The 20,025-nt window shown below is 33.7% G+C and overlaps 3 protein-coding genes across 7 annotated transcripts in view; 2 read left to right on the top strand and 1 right to left on the bottom strand.

Annotated features, from left to right (window-relative positions):
* The first annotated feature begins 145 nt into the window (after nucleotides 1-145).
* On the top strand, nucleotides 146-4,188 carry LOC123712272. Of its 4 annotated transcripts, none has more exons than XM_045665293.1 (5): nucleotides 146-354; nucleotides 870-2,039; nucleotides 2,118-2,175; nucleotides 2,338-2,376; nucleotides 2,558-4,188. In XM_045665293.1, exons 2-5 carry the CDS (start codon nucleotides 891-893, stop codon nucleotides 3,217-3,219), a joined length of 1,908 nt encoding a protein of 635 aa, XP_045521249.1. In that variant the 5' UTR covers nucleotides 146-354; nucleotides 870-890; the 3' UTR covers nucleotides 3,220-4,188. The 4 variants fall into 4 exon arrangements, with proteins under 4 accessions (XP_045521249.1, XP_045521256.1, XP_045521241.1 ...); XM_045665300.1 differs by having other exon boundaries at nucleotides 855-2,039; XM_045665285.1 differs by lacking the exon at nucleotides 146-354 and adding an exon at nucleotides 361-595.
* A 996-nt stretch (nucleotides 4,189-5,184) lies between these two features.
* LOC123715541 lies at nucleotides 5,185-7,663 on the bottom strand. Its single transcript, XM_045670600.1, has 5 exons — nucleotides 7,373-7,663; nucleotides 7,190-7,299; nucleotides 6,582-6,796; nucleotides 5,754-6,387; nucleotides 5,185-5,329 (listed from the first exon to the last, which is right to left on the bottom strand). The coding sequence occupies exons 1-5, from the start codon at nucleotides 7,393-7,395 to the stop codon at nucleotides 5,247-5,249; spliced, it is 1,065 nt and encodes a 354-aa protein (XP_045526556.1). The 5' UTR covers nucleotides 7,396-7,663; the 3' UTR covers nucleotides 5,185-5,246.
* A 1,084-nt stretch (nucleotides 7,664-8,747) lies between these two features.
* The window catches only part of LOC123720347 (disheveled-associated activator of morphogenesis 1), a 112,421-nt gene continuing 101,143 nt past the window's right edge, over nucleotides 8,748-20,025 (top strand). Inside the window, exon 1 of one of the 2 annotated variants that reach the window (XM_045676965.1) lies at nucleotides 8,748-8,905. The gene's annotated coding sequence lies outside the window, so the exon portion shown is untranslated. Of the gene's footprint in view, nucleotides 8,933-20,025 lie in introns of both variants that reach the window. The other variant, XM_045676970.1, reaches the window with a different exon arrangement.

Here is a 20,025-nt window from a genome sequence, read left to right as displayed (position 1 = left end):
TGTTTACAGACTAAAGTTTCAGTTTAAGACGAGTTTAACTCAGTGTTGCCACTTATCAATAAGCGATAGTCAGATATAACACAAGACAGCTTAAAAAGTAACATATTCACAAGAAAAGTAACATTGTCATATTTGTAGTAAACTACTCTCAGGGTAATATAGTAATTATCTAGTTGAATTGACTTCAAAATATTCACAGGACAACTTTACTTAAGTTTTATGGACTACTGGTCGTCACTCCATGACTTATAAGTTACACTCTATGGTTCTAATGTGTCAAATAATTGTATTTTAAATGTTTTATTTCCAAATCATCTATAGTGATTAGTGAAACTAAACATTGTTGAAGTAGAGGTAAAGTATTAAGAATCTGGTTTTTAATCTTGATAGTTATTCGATTATGCTGTAATAATATTTAATACACTGTAGTCTGAATTAATAAATAGTATAATCATTGCCTTTGAGGGGAATGCTCGTGAATTTTTTTCCACTAAAGGAAAAGGTATAGCTTTTATAGGTATGAAGACATTGCCGATGTTAACCTCAGATTATAAACTGTGATATTAATAAAATAAGGTACCGGCTTTTTGTCAAGGTAATTAAAACAAATGTCAATAGTTATTGGTTTATATTTATTAAAATAATACAAAGTGAGCAATAACGTCTATCAGTTAAGCACATAAAATCATGAAATGTTATCACTAAAAATAATTTACTTATTCTTGTGCCATACTGTAAAGGTATGTTTAATTAAAGCACACATAATAAATATTAATCTAGTAATATTTTAAATTTATTGGCTAGAATTTATACTAAAGTTTGTAACCCAATCATATATTATTCTCATTTGAAAGGATATGCTTTTATAGAAGGTGACATTTAATGTTGAGATGCCCAAAGAAGAGGGAAAAAAAGAATCTTCCGAGGGGGAAGATATTCCCAGTGACTTTTTTGATGACTTTTGCAAAGATGATTTTATGGAAGTTATTGATAGTTGGAATGATGACACTAAGGATTCCCGACCAACACTTAATGAAAAGGCTCTTGACAATGTAGAAGATTTACGAGAGCTGATACCAAACCAAAACCGGAAAAACTCAAGCAAACAACACAGTCCACATGAGACAGAGTATGAAGATCAACGTTTGAATGAATACATACGCCCCGGAAGTCGTCGGGATCCTAATAAAACAAAACAAGCCATCAAGAGAGACAAGGAAGTTAAAGTTAAAGAACTTCTTGCAAAACATCTAGAATCCATGGATGATATTAGACCACCAGGGACTGAATTGGATGATTATTTTGATGAAAGCAGAAACAGCGAAAAAAAGAAATTCGTTGAAGAAGTAACCAGGAGGCATATGAGTGAGAAACGACCACGGTCACCGTCCCCCTTCAAGCATGCAGTGGAGAGAAGAAAAGACTCGCCAAGGAATCGTCGCGAATCACCTTTAAGGAAACGTAGAGATTCACCATCCAGGCATCGTCGGGACTCGCCGCTAAGATTTCGTCGAGGAACTCCAAGGCACAATCGTGATTCACCAGTGCGGATTCGTCGTGAATGGTCGCCAAAACGTAGAGAAATACGAGGATTTCGCGACCGCGGACACAATCGTTTCAGCCCTGTTTACATTTCGCGCCGACCTCATGTTTTACATCGGAGCCCACGTCGCAGTCCAAAGAGATATCAGAGTCCAGATTTAAGGCGGGAACGCCGATCTAGATCACCATACAAGCGTTATACATCGCGTTCTATTTCACAGTCCCGAAGAGAAGAAATTAAGGATCATGATGATAAATATTTATATGATGCATCGCAATATGTGCAAAATACGGGTCCATCATATCAGCAGCCTCCAGAAAGTTTTGCTGCTTACACAGAACCATACTACCCTCCTGAAGCCGTGCCACAACCAGTTCCTGCTCCAATCAACTCTATGCCAGCACCTAATATGGTTCCAGCACCTTTTCAAATGTCATCTGGTAACTTACAAAATCTGGACACCAATACAGCTACACAATGTGATGCTTTGGCTAAGGTATACATCATTTCTCCTTTTTGTTTAGTATGGGTTTTCTTTGTCAGATGTATTAATTATATTACCTAATTATTGCAGTTGGTTGCTGATGGAAAACTTTCACATGAAGATTATTTAAAGCTAGCACCAATTAAAGGTAAACAAAAAAATTGCGTGTAATATGCACATATAGGCTGAAATTTTGGTAAAGTAAATATGGATAACTTGACTCAACTTAATAGTAGTATATACAGATTTATAAGTGTTTGCAATTCAAAGGGCAGTAAATTGATTACACAGATTTGTCTTAATGTTGCAGGTGCTACACCTAACATGGATCCTAAAGAAAGAGTTGCTGGTGGGTTTTACTTGATTTTTCTATTATGTGTATTCCTGGTTTTTTTATTATTTTACATTGTAATTTTGTTATAATTTGTAGTTCTTGTGTTTTAAGTGTGCCAGTGTGTAGTTGTTCAACAAGTGTTCGAGTTCTCTAAATGCAATATCAGTACCTAAAAATGTGAACTTTATGCTTCCAGTGCTGAATCGCTGTAGGATAGCAATGGAAAATCTTTGTAAATTGGGACTGCCAAATCGTTTGCTCATGAACACTAGGATCAAACCTCAAAAGGAGGAGAAGCAGACAACACAATTTCCTGGCAAGAAGTTTTGCTCTCCTCTCAAAAGGCAGGGTGCTGTAGAGTATCATTTCTCTAAAAGTAGTAAATCATTGATGGTACAACGCAACAAGGAGATCATAGATTCAATAATCTCGGCTTTATCTTTGGAAAAGATTGTTGCAAAGCCGAAGAAGGTGCAAAAAGACATGAGGGATGCTTCAGTACAGACAACTTTGCCTGTTTGTGATGTGTGTGATATTCGTGAATCAACCAAGTTTAGTGATATGAGTACATCAGTAAATCCTGAATATTTTTCATCCTCGGTACACACTCAAGTGATTGAAGAAGACTTGTATAGCTCCAAATCATTATTCAACCCAAGTGGCAGCAGCAGCAGTGGCCCGCCAATCTCCATAGCTCATCTGACACCTGCACAACTTGTCTCCCAGCTAGCAGCAAGAGCCAAGACCTTGAAGCATACAGACACTTCACATTCAGCTCCTAGAAGAAATTTTGATAATTACCATAGAGGTGGTAATCAATATCCAAATTCAAACTATAATAATTATCGATATCAATAATGTATTTTGATTGTAAATCAAATTAAGATTTCATATGATAATAAACAATTTTTATTAGCAGTGTTTTTTTTCTGCTGTGTTCAATCTTTTATTTTACTGATTCATGGAGCATTGATTATGTAAATATTGTGTGGTGTTTAATTAATTATTTACAACATTGAAATATGTTAAGAAATTTAGTTAGTGATTAAAGTTATTTTGTTCTCAACCTAACTCCATTTTATTGTGAATGTTTTTATTACTAGGAAAGTGTGTCGGTTCAGGAGATACATGAAGTTGTGTGAATTTAAAACAATACTAGTTATAGTCATTTGTTTTAAGACTGCCAGATTTGAGTTCTTACCTGTATTGTGTTAAGGTGCTAAAATATATTTTTTTAAATATACCTTGTAGATATAATTTTCCTTTTTAAATTAAATTAATCAACATATGTTTTTCATCAGATATTGTGATTTTATTTTATTAGATATGAAGTCGACGACCTTAAGTAAATCCTCTATAATGACTTCTATGAAGACTTTACAGGAAAGAGTGGGATATTTTTTAAGAAGAATAATGTGCTTCCAAGCTCCAGAAGTTATACTTTGTATACTGTGTTGGTTTTTGCATCCAATATACAGAGGTAGATTTAGATATTGCACCTTAAACAGCGCAGAAATTAACCAATTACAGTATTTTTAAATTTTGAATTTCTACACTTCACAATACTTGCTATAGAACATCCGGAACGAGTAGAGTACTATGTCCCTCTGGTGGTTATTTATTTGCGTTTCTATAAATATAAAACGGCCTAAGCTGGTACCCAAAAGTTCCCCTTAGACGAAATAATCGTAACACTTAGTATACCTAGTGTAAAATATACTAAAGTTGAAGACTGCTATAATATTGCAACAGCCTTCAATTTATGATTGTAAATTATCAGTACAAACTAGACCACTAACAAAGTTTAAAAAATATAAGTATAAATAGAGATTTTACACTATACTATTATAATTTTAATAAAATAAACTATTTTAATCATGAATTTTTGTTTTTATTAAATCTCCTCCACTTTAAAAGAAGCCTTACATGGCAATCAGGTTGCAAAAACTAAACCTAAGTAAAGAGTACTAACGCTTATAAATTTATAACATTCAGCTACGCGCATACTACGGTCTTATACGATTTTTTGTTTAATTCTTTTTAGCATTAAGATTATTTTTCCTAAAAATAATTTTACCACCACCATGTACTACGAAATGTACTCTAGTCTGCGAACTGTAATCTATTCACAACACGCTTCCTACTCTTGTGCGCGGACTAATTAATTTTGTCTGTTTTGCATCATTATTTTATAATCTATTGGAAATCCATGTTTTATTAAATGTTTCGTACTCACTCATGTAGAACCAAGACAACATTCCAAATGGAATTAATTACAATTTTAAAATCCTAAGGAAGGCTTAGTTTCCGACGATTCAATAATTATTTTACTTTCTATTTTGTAAAATTAGACTTCACATCCCCAAAAGTTTGATGTTCGCAATGATTTTCACTTAAGCAGTGTTGGCCTTCAGCGGGCGACTCTCATCCTTGAGGTCGTAGGTTCGATCCCGGCTGTGCACCAATTAACTTTCTATGAGCGCATTTAACATTCACTCGAACAGAGAAAGAAAACGTCGCGAGGAAACCGGCTTGCCTTAGACCCAAAAAGTCGATGGCGTGTGTGACTCAGAAGGCTGATCACCCAATTGCCTATTCGATTAACAAATGATCATGAAACAGATACAGAATCTGAGGCTAGTCGTAGAGCTATTGATTTTCACTTAGCTTTTTAAGCTAACCAACACAAAAATTAGCAAACCCTGGATATCACTACCATTAAGCTACAAAGACGACAGTGTAGTATAAAAATATAAAACTGAATTTAAACCATAATATGTATTATCTACAGTTAGGAATGTTGGTTATAGTAATTATATTTAATAGAATAAATATTATTTTTAATAACTAAATGATTATAATAAGTACATATAGGCATGAAAAAATTATCCATCTAAGAAGTCATCAAGCCATTTTTCAAGATCTTCAGGTGATTCTATGACAGGATTCTTTGGTTTCAAAGCAGTGACTGGAATAATAAAAGAAATTGTTGGTTTATTAAAGGAAAAGTTTGTGTTTTTCACATAATCATAAATTAAAAGAATTTTAATGAAAAATACTAATAATAGTAATATAATATAAACCTTCATCTATCAGTTAGAACTTAGTGAATTTAGAAGCAGTAGTTAAGTGTGCCTATTGACCATCTTTTTTTGAATGCAAATGAAAACTACCATGCAATCTACAACATATCAGGCACAGAAACTGCATTTCTATAAAAAAATATATCAAAGAAACAATTGCAATCTAAGGCCAAAGATCCAAATACGGTTGTAGGACTTGACTAGATTATTAATATAATTTTTTATATAATTGGAATTTTTATTGTCTATAATAAAAATGCCATGAATCATAAAAAAACCGTAGTCCCGAAAATTATGTAAAAAATATACCTTTACTCTCTGAAGTCATTTTGACATTATGCTGTTCAACTTCTATATCTTTTTTAATTGGTACATTAATATTATCTTTCAGATCCAAGACATGTTTCAAATTGTCTTTTTCTTTCAATATCTGTGGTTCGGTATTTTCACTAAGTTCATTGATATCATTTTCACTGTGTAATGTAATACTAGGTTCTTTTATGTTTTGTATTTTAATGTTATGAGAAGCATCTATTGAATTATCCATAATAGCATCTTTTTTTTCTGAATTAATTTCGGGTAGAACATCAATTTCTTTATCATTAGTTGCTTCTACATACTTAGTGTCATCATGTAAAGTTAATGTCTTTAGAATTTTTTCTTGAGCCTCCATATCTGGTGTCATATATTTCTTATCATTGTAGTACTTTTGTTTAAACTTCATTGCACGATGGGTCATATTTTGAATGTCTGTTTCACTAAAGATAGATTGATCTATATTGTTTCTTTCAAAAAATGGTATGCTTGAAAGAGCTGTATATAAGTTCTCCATATTGATATCAAAATACTTATCATAAGGAGAAGGTCCACTATTTTCATCCCATGATTTTTCATGTTTAAATTGAAAATGACCTCCAATAGACAATGGCATGTTGGCTAAGGTCTGAAAAATATTTTATCATTAACAGATGAGTTTATTAACAAAATGCTGGAATCTAGGTACAATTTCAAAAGCAAAAGTTATGTGAAGCCTATTATGCACACATACTTTTTTGTGACATCTTCATATTATAAAATACAGATAAATAATTCTAAGTAGTTTTTTAGGTTCCTTCCAGTTATAAATAAAAGATATACCTCATAATCAGCACCCAAGTTCTCTTGTTCATCAATTTCTTCATAACTCTCTATGGGCATCTCATACTTAGCCCAATTACTGAGTATTTCTTTCTTTTTATACTTTGAGTTTGCTTCCTCCGTAATCTTGAGTATTTCATCAGTTTCTTTTTTTAGATTCTTATAAAATTCTGGAGGGGGTGGTTCATAGGTAGGCTTTTCAGATTTCTCAGGAGCTGCAAGTATTTTTTGGTGGCATTAAAAGAACTGTTTGTAAATAAGATGTTAATGCACTTAAATATTTTAATATTTTGTGAAGCAAAGTGTGTAAGTGTAGTAAATTCAAATACTACAATATGTGTTTCAACATGTTATTGGAATCCCTAATGCCATTTTTACTCCTGATATAAAACAGCTAAGCTTGGCCTGGTAGAATATTTGAGTACTTCTAATGGCTTATAGTGGTAAATCTTACAATGACATAACCAATTGTATTTTATGCTTGAAACCTTAATGTACCTGAAACGAAAGTAGTGTAATTAATGACTTGATATTAAATTTAGTTATATATAGGGCCAGTTTTGTAAGATGGGCTTTTCATGTTATATCATTATAAATTCTTGGTATACCTTTAGTTGAAGGTTTTACTGTCTCAGATTCTTTTTCTTGCTTATTTTCAGGACCAGATTGTCGGCCTCGGCGTTTACGTTGCTCTTTTGGTCCATTTTTATTTTTACCCCTGAAATAACATGTAACTTACATTACAGGTATACTGATAAGTTGTTGCTTAGAGAACAAAGTGTGGTACCTACTGCGTTTTTGTATCTTCCGGCATGCTTATTAAAATAACTTTTTTTATACAAACATATTCTACTGTTAATAGATATCAGATTGCAATTTTATTAACTATGATTAAATTTATAAGTATAAAAAACCAAGACTAAAGTTTTTTTAAAGGTTCAATTGTTTATAATTTTGGTTCAATTAATTACAATATTCTATTTTTCAGATTCAGCCTAAAACTAGAGACCAGATTTAAAACAGTTTGGCGTTTATTAAGTTCACCACGGCACACTCCACTTCAATAATCAATTAGCTGTGTACAATCACTGCATATATGACAGTCGACAGAAGACACGCGACATCATTGTCAAATGAATTTATGAAAAAGTTAGAACTTTTTATAAATTTAACGATAACTTAGATTTAACAATAAATATTAATCATAAGTATAAATTGAATGCCTTCGTTTGGCCAGAAGGCGAATAATAATTCAAAAGTAAAGCTAAGAATATTATATATATGTATTAATAAAAGCTATTTTTTTAATACCTACCTTTTTGTTCCTTGAATATCATCTGCTACGCCGAAGAAATCTATTATTATATATTGTAACGCTTATTACCGAAATAGGTACACCTGTCTGAATTTTCTTCATCACAACAGTTTGTGATATTCAGGTATTGAGGCCATAATGATGATGAAAGTAATCAAAATTTGTGTTGATAGAACTCCATACAAAGATTTGTTAAATATTCTTTCAAATAACCATAATAGTCCAATTTCGCGTAGGGCGACCCCATTTTTATGAGTACAAACATATTGTCTTGTATAAACACTATTGTTCACCATAATTAAGCCCCCAAATAATACTATGTACTCCACAATTTATGATGGGGTATTGTTCTAGAGCTCAATGGCTGTCATATTTAATAGAGACAATATATTTTGATTGAAGTATGAACTTGTATTAATTATTATTATTGTTTATTAATATAGGTATTTAATTTTTTAAGATTGGCCGACTCCGATGTCGGTCAACGCAATTGCAATGACACACCCTTACGGATTCTTGAAATGGAATTTATTGTAAAAAACCTATAATAAAAGAAAAACGGACTACATTGAGAAATAATACGTCGTAAACTTTTAGTACCTACCTAAGCTTATGTTTTGTTATCATATACATAAATATGTACTTATGTTATTGGAATTAGTATGTTAAGAATTTTCTTTACTAAAAAAATATAAATTGTGATTTAACACAATATAACACAATCACATAAATCCGGAAGTAGTAAGAGCCTCGGAAGGCGCGGGAAGGAGACGGGAGACAGGGGTAACGCACGCATGCGCCGCACGAGGGGAGGCTTAGCGCAGTCGCCACGCGCCCGTCCTAAAAACGACATGGCGTATTGCGTTCCTCAAGGACATTTGACGTCCCATAAAAACAACAGCTGTTGATTTGCTAATTGTGATAAATGAAAATGTGTGTGCACCATCAATTTTAGTGTTGTGACATTGTGTTTTAGGATACCGGCGAGCACGATCAGATTTTTCATAAGGTATGAAAAACGTCATTATTGTATAAGGTAATTTTTTAAACAGTAGTTTTAATATTTAAGCTAAATGTTTGGTAGTTTTAACGTATGGCATGCTTGCATGTTGCAAGTTGCACCCCAGTTAGTCTACCCCTGCAGATTTGGGCTTTCGTCATATTGAACCCCAGATAAACATTAATTTTGTACGTCTGCGGTAATACAATAATTACGAAACGCTTTTTCTATTTGCGATCAAGATTATAGTATATAAATATGTTTAGTAATCCAACTGATTTCCGGTTATTCCTTTTGTACCATTTTAGCATTTGGTATACCATTATTAATTGTAAAATCATATAATCTTATTGGGTTTCCAAATTACCTACAAAATATGAATCTACTTATTAGCAGTTTTTAATAAGACTTCCGGATATATGGTCATTGATAAATATTGATTTGTCATCAAATGATTACTGAAATATAAAGGCTTTTAATCAATTTTAACAGTTGCCTTTAAAACCTAAGAATGTAATTGGAAAGTGTCGTGGAGTAAAACAATTTCATATCAATTTTACGACAGGAAGAGTAAATATAAACAATGTAAATATTCTCAATACCTAAATGTACACGCGAAACCGATAATTTCACTCGGTCATATTTCCTGTGTTCATTCAATTGAAGACATGTAGTTAATACGTATTTGATTCACTTTCTAAGACATTTATTGATAGAAAACGAGCATTATCGTCATTCTCTTGTTCACTGGTGCTATTAACGTTATAGATTATAGAAAAAAACCTATATTTTCTAGTATTTTTTTTACGACCATAAGATCTAATCACAAAATCTAATAAGTAATGTTTCGTAATTTTCGTCTCCCATAACTGATTTCTTCTTGTTTGTGTGTATTATTTGGAGTCGAAAAAAGGATAACAAATCAATGTGTATTTAAATCTGATCAACCATGACACGTTGCGATACAGTGCCTAGTTCTAAATAAAATTACTAAAGACATAGCTCTCTTAAGAGAATAACGACTCTTTTTTGGTTCAACTCTATTAGTGAGAGAAGATGATTCTACATATGTTTTATGTATGTAACATCGTTACTGTGTACCTAATAGAAATTAAAAAAGCAACAAGTAGGTTCTTAGTAAAACAATTCGTCATTTGAGCTGAATCAGGAGTGTCATATACGGTCAGTATTATGGATTATGGTAATCTATTGTTACATTCCTTACTTGGTTATGCAGGGCCGGATTTAGAGCTTTGGAGGCCAAAAATTAAATAGTTCCTCCACTGCTTTGAGCAAAAAACGGTTGGAGCAATAATTTTATTTTCAAATCAAAATTGTTATTTGTGTTGATATTCAATAAAAATATAATCATTTTGTACCAAGTGCTGTAAAGTTAAAAAGCCTAAAACAGCGAAGGGAATGTTTACTACTCGGAATTAGATATTGTTCCGAAGTCTCTATTTTGGGCCCCAGCATCAGTCCCCTTCCTCTAAACCCCGACCTGTGGCTATGAAATTAAACATGAAATCATCACAACCTACATTTTACATATAAATTATTTTATTATGTAAAGTGAAAACAAAAAAGAGTTCGGTTTCGAATCTAAGGTAAGAGTTATTTTATTTAACATAGAAGAGTTATAGTAAGGAATGCTAGTGACCAGCCAGGGTTCAAACCTCGGTTCTAACATTATTTTACATACATTATTGCTAGTAATAAGTGTACATGTAAAGTCGTAATAGTTACAAAATAGAAATACATATTAACATAATAATTAGAATACACCTGAATATGCAGAATAGCGAATGATTAATGTGATTTACTAATGAACATAATTTTTCGCTTCACTGAATTTTTGCTGGATTTCCTAAGCTTCTAAGATTCGTTACTGGTGAAGCTTGTGAATTTATACCAATTTTTCTTTGTTATATCTTAGAATCTTTATAAAGCCTATAAATAAATAAAATAAATCAGTAGCGATACAACCTTTTTAGCACTAGGCCTCAGATTTTTGTATCCGTTGATCGTATGTCAATGTAAGTAGTAGGTGATCAGCCTGTGCCTGACACACGCCGTCGACTTTATGGGTCTAGTGTCTTCAATGTGTGACTCTCATCCCTGTGGTCGTAGGAGGCTGTTGATCTACTCGCCTGCTAGATTGACATATGATCAACAGTTACAGAAATCTGATTACCAGACTTAAAAAGGTTGTAGCGTGACTGATTTAAAAAAAGGGTTGGGTTCGGTACCCGTAGCGCAAACTATCATTGATTTATCTGAAGGACAATCTAATGCCAGCTCCTATCACATGGAGTGTACCAGTGAAGTTAGGATACAATCATTTAGTAATGACCGCAGACCGTGGACAGTGACGTGTCAATCGCGTGATTGGTAAATCTATTGACGTTTATGTCCTGCGCTGTTTACGATGCGCAAACTTTCCCCCGCTCCCTTGTTTAATGCTCAAGAAGTTTGCCGGTACATAACGTGATTAAACACTATTAATCCTTTATTATTGAAATTTTCTAATGATTCAAACGAAATCGAGATTAAAGACTTATCTTTCAAATATAGATAAAGGAATACTTCATAAGGATAACTCGGGAGACATTATTAGGCCTGGCCGAGAGCCAACTTCTTGCATAATCGTCGCCACAATCATATCCTTGTGCGCGATAAATATAGTGGGATGACGTGATTTTCTGTATAAATGTTTATGTGTAAGATGTACACAGTACGTGTAATGATTACCCTCTGTTTATTAAACCGATACTATAGAAAATTATGTCTTATTTCTAACCCAAACTCAAAATTACCTAATTCATATAAGTAACCAAGTACATTTATAAACGTCAATAAAAATTATGTTAAATCGCTTTTAAGTTTACATTTACTACCAGTTCACAAGTCAAGGGCGTAGAGCGGGCAAGAAACTTTTCGTCACTCTTTTTAATCGCCAGGTTTTGAGTCATGCGAATTGTTTGAACTGGAGCAAATCAATACCAAGGTTTAGGATCATTTAAATAATCGTCGAAAGCTATATTGATTAATTTACGTTTAACGAGAGTCTAATTTCGCTTGGGAGTTTGTTGTAAAAACGAATAGAATTTCCCTATATATATCGTATACTTAGATTAGTTCTGTTTCGAGTATTATACTAATGAATATAGAATATATTGGCCAGATAGTGACATAATGTTTTATTACTTTAACTTCCTTCCTCGGCATGATGCCCCATAGGGATTTTCGGCGTATTCATGAATGCCTAGTAACATTTCGATTGAGAAGAAATTCATTCAAACTACAATATAATATTTTAAAATCTACTACATTTAACTACAGTTTTTTTTATATAAGTAAATTAAAGTTGAAAAGAATATTAATTTAATATGAAAACCTGCCAGTAGAGATATTCCTAAACCGATACGATTTAGTGGCCTTCAACAAAAGAAGGCACTTCAAGGCTGATAACCTGTAAGCTGTTCTTGGTGCTGCAGTTCAGCGTAAGCACCTCATACTACAGGACATCTGCTCGATTGCAAATTTAAAAAAAAAAACAGTATAGTTATTTTGGACTGAAAAATACATTTTTAGTACCTAAATTGAATTGTGTTAATTTGTGACAGTTGGCATAATATTTATTATTAAATTATTATATTATTAAAATAAATACAATGTGACATATCCCTTATCTTTCATCTGACCGTGAATAAAGGGCGTGCAATGTGCGTGTGCGCTTCTATTGAAATACCATAATTTTGGGGCCGGTTCGCAAGGTTATTGAACCCCAAATTCTCACTCAATCTCTAAATATAGAACTGCACATGCCAGTTATTTCAATCTAGAAAATGTTTTGGATCTTGGTGGGTTCAGAATGATTTAGTTAATCTTTGAAGTTAATTAAAGAGTCAGTAAGTCAATGTTGCTACAGTTGTTTTGACGGACTTATTTAAAAATATTTACGGTAACAGTATTAGTCCAGTTAGGTAGTTAAAAATGATTTGAGCTACGAAATAATAGTTCGAACATATAGTTAGCTATCTTAAGTGCAATATTTTGCATTTAATGTTGCTATCGCTAATAAATTTGTTTTTTAATTAGTCCATTTCCAATGGTATAGAGCTGAATGTCAAAAATGACAATTCGTTCGTTTTCTAGGAAACATTGGAATTCACCACTATCATATAGATAACATAATTGTATTTGTTCCTCGCTTCAGTAGAACGCCTTTTGGCCAACACTCTAAATGGTGCATTCTGATAAACGAGATTGGTCTGGATACCCATAGATGTCTCTCGCACTTCGAAATCGACTTTCCTTTAATGTTTATAGAACGGGGGCCAAGGCAGAAGGCTCACCTGATGTTGGGTACCGCCGTCCATGGATACTCTCAAAGACAGAGGGCTCGCGAGTGCGTTGCCGGCCTTTTATGAATTGGTACCATCTTTTCTTGAAGGACCCTAAGTCGTATTGGTTCGGATATACTTCAGCCGGCATAGTGGCAAGAACTGCCTTGTTATTTGTGGACCGGCGGACGGCGAGGTAAGTAAGTGGGTAATTAAATGTCGTAATTCGGCATTGTATTGTATCTGGTTGGCAAAAAATATAATCTTCAAAATGCTCTTAAAAGTAAATAACAATATTTTTCATTGACCTTGTACTAGAACGTGTTTGTTTGTAAAAGGCTCTTGAAAATCCTATTTTTTTTAATGTTTAATTAATATCCCCAACATTTGTGGTGCGGGATCTTATTCTATACGTCATATATTTTGTACAAACATACATTTACATACATTAAGAAATTTCCTAATATATATACTACTTCTGGGCTAGTGGGGGGCCCGTTTCACGTCTGCTACGCTCTTGTTGCAGTGAATGACACATCTACACACTACCTTACTGCAGAAATGTTCCAGGAAAGAAAATCCCATTAGGAAAGGCTATTTTTTTAAATTGGTCTTAGTCGTTAACGTAATTTATTCCAACTGACATAACAGTGATAAGCAAACTTGCAGTACCTATTTGTGGCTTTTGGAACATTAAATTTTTATTTCGCGTCGTAAATGGAATTAATATTTGTTTTGCGGCGCAGCTAAGAATGGTAACGACTGTGATGTCGGTATACTTTAGTGGGTAATAAAATTAACTGAACAAAAAATGTTGCGGCTTAAGGTGACTTTGCGGTTAATTAAAATTCTTGAGGGTTTATATTTCTATTGTTATAACTTTTTGTTTCGATATGAATTTTAAAACGTATCACTCTTTTTACAATATCCCTCCTCCGTTGAAAAATCTTCAACAAATATCAATTTTTCGTCGCAGTTAAAAAAATCATCTCATTAGTCGATAAACATGTCACGAAATATAGTTTTTAATCCTCCCAAAATCCCCTATTTTTAATTTAATTTAATTAACTTTATACACAAGACTTCATTACAGTCTGCCAACTTTTACTAATAATATTTTTTACTAAGTGAATAAGGCGCAAACTAGCTGCTGTGGTCTCTGGCAGATTGACCAGCGGTGTGGAACAGTCTGCTCCTCAGCATTAAGCTGAGTATTATCCAGGACCAATAAACAAGCACAGCACACACGCATTACACACTTAAAACGTTCCTTGTTCTTCAAAAGAACTAAAATTTTCATCTCTCATTCTTTTGTTTCCTTTTTTTAATTATTGTTATTTTGTGTGTGTGAGGATTAAAATGGGTTAAATATATTATAAGTGCAAAAGTATTACGCCTTGAATAGGTTTCGACTCGTCCCTTTATTTCTATGTGGCATGTATGTATGTGTGGCCTCAGTTTCCGCACTTAGACGCTCAGTAGGTCCATTGTGCCAGCCTAACTCCTTACAAAAGCAGAGGAGCCTCCTGGGTACTTCGCAGGATTCACGAAGCGACCTCACTGTTCCGAGGATTTCTGCACGTTGTTTAGTCACAGCCTCGCATTCCAGGACTACGTGGGTGACTGATTCCTCTGCGCTGAAACAGCCTCTGCACAGGTGGCTGTCTGTCGCACCTAGGACATAAAGATTTTTATTAAGGAGACAATGGCCTGTAATTGTCCCTATCATTGTTTTTATGTGGAATGAAATGCTGGATAAGTGAAACATCGTGCCGACACCGATATAGCTGGCTAGAAGGCTGGTTATCTACTTGCCTATAGAGAAGATTGAGTCTGACCTCATGTACCTTCAATAGAAAAAATATATAATCTCTCTTCAAATGAGCGCGTAAATAAATATATAGTTTTTCATATGAGTGGGTGCTCAATCTGGTGGAGTAATTACGCACAACAGCTGACGTGAGTACAGTTATTGGCGATGAGAAAGGTAACAGCTGGTCTGCATTTGAGGGGTTTTGAGGATTCATCGCGGATGAGTAGTACTTAGTTTAAAGTAAGTGTTGGCCTTGTGGCTTCAGCGTGCTACTCTCATTCCGGTGGTCGTAGGTTCGATCCCTTGCTGTGCACCAATGGACAATGAAGTGCGCATTTCACATTCGCTCGAACGGTGAAGGAAGAACACGTGAGGATGACCGGCTTGCCTTAGACCCAAAAAGTCAACGGCGTGTGTCAGGCACGGAAGGCTTATAACCTACTTGCATATTAGATTAATAAATGATCATGAAACAGATATTGAAATCTAATAAAAAAACTTGATTTGGTAGTAAATAAAAATGTATACTTTTTATTAATATTGACGTTTGTCCAATAAACCTAATAATTCTTCATGAATAAATAATTTTTAATTTGATTTTAATCATAATCGTCAGTCTCTTTTTTGGTGGATTTAAATGTATCTCCGTCTTCCTCCAGTACGACCTGCACTGGCCTCTCTGCATCCACTAGGAGCCAACGTTCTTCATGCCTAGATCTTTATTTGTACTTGTTTACATTAATTGAAAAACAAATAACCTAAAAATATAAGGAACAATTAACAAGCGGTCCAGGCAATTCTAGTAAGGAAAAAACTAACTCTTTAAGACTCTGTCATCAGCAAATCAAAGTTTGTCAGTCGTTAGCTGTGTGCTTTAATTCCCACAGCTAAAGACTGAATTTTTACGGTATCTTAAAGATGTTTTCGAGATTGAAAAGTTCGGTTAAAGTATCTCCCTGTTTTTTTGATAGTATGGGCCATTTTTTCTGACTGTGCGCGAATTTTTACTTTGATTGGAGATTGACTACGCTATAGTCATTATTTCAAAGAAAAATTAAGCACGGTATGGATACCAATCTTTTAACTGTTGGCTTACCACGCAACATAGTAATCCAATATTCAAAATTCGGATTGTTTGCCTCTCAATTCGAAGTTTGCGACTACCGTGTTACAGATATTGAAAGAACTATATCCAAGATAGGTTACGTTGTTTAGTGACGTCATTAAGGTATTTGGGTTTTAATGCCAGTCCATTGTTGACCAATTTAGATAGAGCTGCTTGTAAGGTGTAAGCATACATATGTACAGTTATAATTATTTGCATTATAAAGTTGTAGACCCACGCATGTAAATTATTTTTGACACCTCTTAATTAATTCAGAATAGCTCTATAGAATTTGAGGATAACGTCCGGTGATGCATCCGCTGATGTCATGGCTATAATTCATCGATTATAATTCAGTAGCTTTCGCCACTTTGTCTTCAATTGCTACATTAAATCAGGAATAGTATTAAAAAAATTAAAATGTGGAGGTTGAATTTGGAATCAATATTAGTTTTTATTAATAACAATAATTGTTGGCGCCTGGTAAATAGTACCGATAACTCCAGAGTTGGTTTTGCTCGACGTATAAATGTTTAAAGAACTTTATTTTCTCATTACAAAATTATATTTTATTTACATGAGAAACTTAATATTATGTATATACGAGTGAGATACACGTCCCAATTTTAGTCCACTACAGTCACTTTGACATGCATTTTTAATGCCCCCTTGAATCTGTCAAACACGCCAATATTCCGAATTTTAGATGGCAACCGATTAAACAGTTGCACACCCTCGCACCCAATCGACCTCTTCAAATAATTTGTGCGCGGCTTGGTATAAGTATCGTTATACGGCGAGAAATTGCTGCCAGCATTTTGTTGCATCAAACAATTGAAATTTTTATTAGAAATATTTCCCATTGAAGTAGGTATTTTAAAATATAATGAACTACGGAGTCGATAGTCGTCATGGAAAACTTATTCGGCAAACGAAAAATAAATCGAATGGCTCCGACTGGGAATCGAATCCGGATCGTTTGGTTACACGCCAACACAGAGTACAGCTATGCCAGTTAAATTTTCCCGAACTCGTTCGTACCTGAAAAACCAGCTGTTTAGTTTAGAGTAAATATAAATAACCTAGATATTGACTGCAGCGCTATCTTCCGGGCTGATTTGTGAATCTATACGATCCAGGTGGTCACCGAAACACATACAAAACAATTCATTAAAATCAGCCCAGCCGTTTAGTAGGAGTTCAGTGACATGCACACTTACAGTAGAATTATATATATAAAGATAAAAATCTTAAACTTGAAATCGTATAATTAGAAGTAACTAGAACAAATCAATGCTTCAAGGAAAGAATAAAAATTCTTGACGAATGTACTTACACAGTACTTTATCATCGCATTTATTACTTTTGTTCCACTTCACGTAATCTTAAAGGAATTCTGAAAAATGCTTACACAACCTAGTTTATTTGCACTTTACGTGGAAATGAGTTAATCTTTATTGGTTTTAGTTTACATTGTGGCTCATTCTAACGCTTAGTAATATAAATGTTTAATGATGAATAATTTTTCCCTTATTCACAGTACAAAATGTTTTGTCTTCTACATTCTACATTATAGGAGTAATTATGTTACTATGCTGATCCAGATATATAAACAGGTATACAATCACGTAGTTTCCCTCACTTTCCAAATGGTGTACCATTACACAACACAGAATTACTTAGTTAAATGTATTGAATAATTTTTATTGTTATTTCCCTTTTGTAAATATTATGTATTCCATCTTTAGCAATATTTTAGTGTAATTATATATAATGTTTGTTTTTTTATAATGTCATTTTTGTTAGCTGCCAGGAAATAAATAAACGTACGTAAACAATTAAACCGAACACTGCAAAGCGATATGCCGAGAATATTTTCAGAGTTCAAAGACATAGTCAATATCTATAGAGATTTTGTGATTACAAAGCTGTGTTACAAAGGATCTAACGACAGTAAGCGTGTGCGGTGTTAGTTTAGCGAGCTATTGCTATGTATGTGCTAGTGGGGATTAGGATGACGCCCATGTGAGTAAAAGGCGCGGAAGCGAGAGCGGTTCGTATGAAATGAACGTGCTTACAGTTTGTAATTCAAAATACTTGGCAAATTGGCTTATTATTTATATTTAGGGACACCTAATTTCTTGACTGTGTGTTTGGTAACACAGAAAGCAGCCGTTCACCAACCAGATGGACCGATCAAGTGAAACACTCATTGTCCACAAAACTGTACAAGAAAACTGTATAAGAAAGGCGCTGCTTCGTTGCTGACCACGATGCTCAGACATGAGCTACCGATTAACGAGAGAGAGAGAGAGAAAATTTCTTGACGTTCATGAGTCTCCAAAAATTACAAGAGTCATGGGCGTAGAGCGGGTAAGAAGAACTGGTAATAAACTATCCGCCATTCCTTTTAATCGTCCAGTGATTTGAGTCATATAAAGTTCAGTTCCAACAAACAATTCCAAGGATTAGGATCATTTTATAAAAAGTCAACCGTCAATTTTATAAAAAGCTTTATTGATGAATTTACGTTTAATAAGAGTTTTAAATTGATTCAGTAATTTGTTGTAAAGATGAATACAATTCCCACATGTGGAGTGGTTTTTCTTCTTGAGTCTTGTTGGTCGTACGCTTAAATTAGTTCTGTTTCGAGTATTATACGGTTAAATACATCATTTATTATTAATACACCATTAAACTTATATTTATTGTACATATATAACAAGGCTTCAAAAATATATTGACCAGATAGTCATAATATTTGTTTCTTTAAACTTATTCCGTACCGATTACCTTGGGAAAATACAAGAAATACCCCGAACAGTCTGCTTTTCGCAGCACAAATATGGATTGAACCTCTGCAGCAGCAACCCATGCTAGAATACCGTACGACATAATGCTGTAAAGGCTATGATACAACATTTCAGCCGTGTCTAGTATTTAGTTATAAGGCCAGTAAATGGAAACTTACACATAAGTTATTTATATAATCTTTCTAAACAATACTAAATAGGTTTTGTGTATAGTAGTGTAAAGAAATACTGCAAACTTTGCTATGAATATTTCGATAAATTTCGTGGAAAATAACAAGCCAAATAACAATTTTGTAGCCCACGATTTCCCTTTTGTCGCTCTCGCTACAACCTCCGCCTCAGCGTATAATGAACGCAGTCTTAACTGCGCTCCAGCTGCGCGTGAGTGGTGAATCACAGGCCGTGTTTTTGTACCGGCAGGAAACGAGTATCGAACTGACGTGCGAGAAACAACTCTCACTCTTAAAAGCATCGCGATTTCGTTGCTTATAATACGTCTAATTTCTGTATGCTATTATTGTGTGTATGAGTTTGGTGAACCAGATGTTTTTGGTATCATTTTAACTACCAGGATTATAGCTCTGGACACGCAATTAATAATTTGTTTCGGATGAAATACACAATACAAATTAGTGAATGTTGAGAGCAGGTTGTAAAAAACTTTCATAGGCACTCTGGTTTTGGTTATTTTCAAATTAGAAAAGAAGCTTTAAACAAAATTATTATTTTAAAATAATAAATAGGAAATTTATCAACGTGCACACGCTACGTAATTGTTCGCTATAATAGGGAAATATAATACAAAGGCCATTATAAAAGAAATGATTCATTAACATTCTAGTTTTATATAAGGGTACGTTTCTTTATTCTTTAATTAGTAACAATGAGCGTGTTAATTTCACCTATTATGTAATTATGGGAATTATTTTTGATAATTACGTATTACTGTATGGCAAGCGCGGCCCTGACGTGCTTCAATCAGATTAAAAGTATAACTTCGAAGCCCAGTGTTCTATCAATCTCAATTATATTCACTTGCGAAGATTTTTTTT

This window comes from Pieris brassicae, chromosome 1 (assembly GCF_905147105.1).
Source record: "Pieris brassicae chromosome 1, ilPieBrab1.1, whole genome shotgun sequence".
NCBI classification, from domain to species: Eukaryota; Metazoa; Arthropoda; class Insecta; order Lepidoptera; family Pieridae; genus Pieris; species Pieris brassicae.
The sequence above is the reverse complement of the archived record's forward strand: the minus strand, read 5'-3'. Positions and strand labels throughout refer to the sequence as shown.

Bases quoted from the DNA above. Each gene is read 5' to 3' on its own strand.
- LOC123715541 (XM_045670600.1), bottom strand. From the start codon at position 7,395: ATGCCGGAAGATACAAAAACGCA. The intron at 7,300-7,372 runs GTAGGTACCACA...ATGTTATTTCAG, and splicing joins CCGGAAGATACAAAAACGCA to GGGTAAAAATAAAAATGGAC. The intron at 5,330-5,753 runs GTATATTTTTTA...TTATTATTCCAG, and splicing joins AATGACTTCAGAGAGTAAAG to TCACTGCTTTGAAACCAAAG.
- LOC123712272 (XM_045665293.1), top strand. From the start codon at position 891: ATGCCCAAAGAAGAGGGAAAAAAAGAATCTTCCGAGGGGGAAGATATT. The intron at 2,040-2,117 runs GTATACATCATT...TAATTATTGCAG, and splicing joins AATGTGATGCTTTGGCTAAG to TTGGTTGCTGATGGAAAACT. The intron at 2,377-2,557 runs GTGGGTTTTACT...TTATGCTTCCAG, and splicing joins TCCTAAAGAAAGAGTTGCTG to TGCTGAATCGCTGTAGGATA.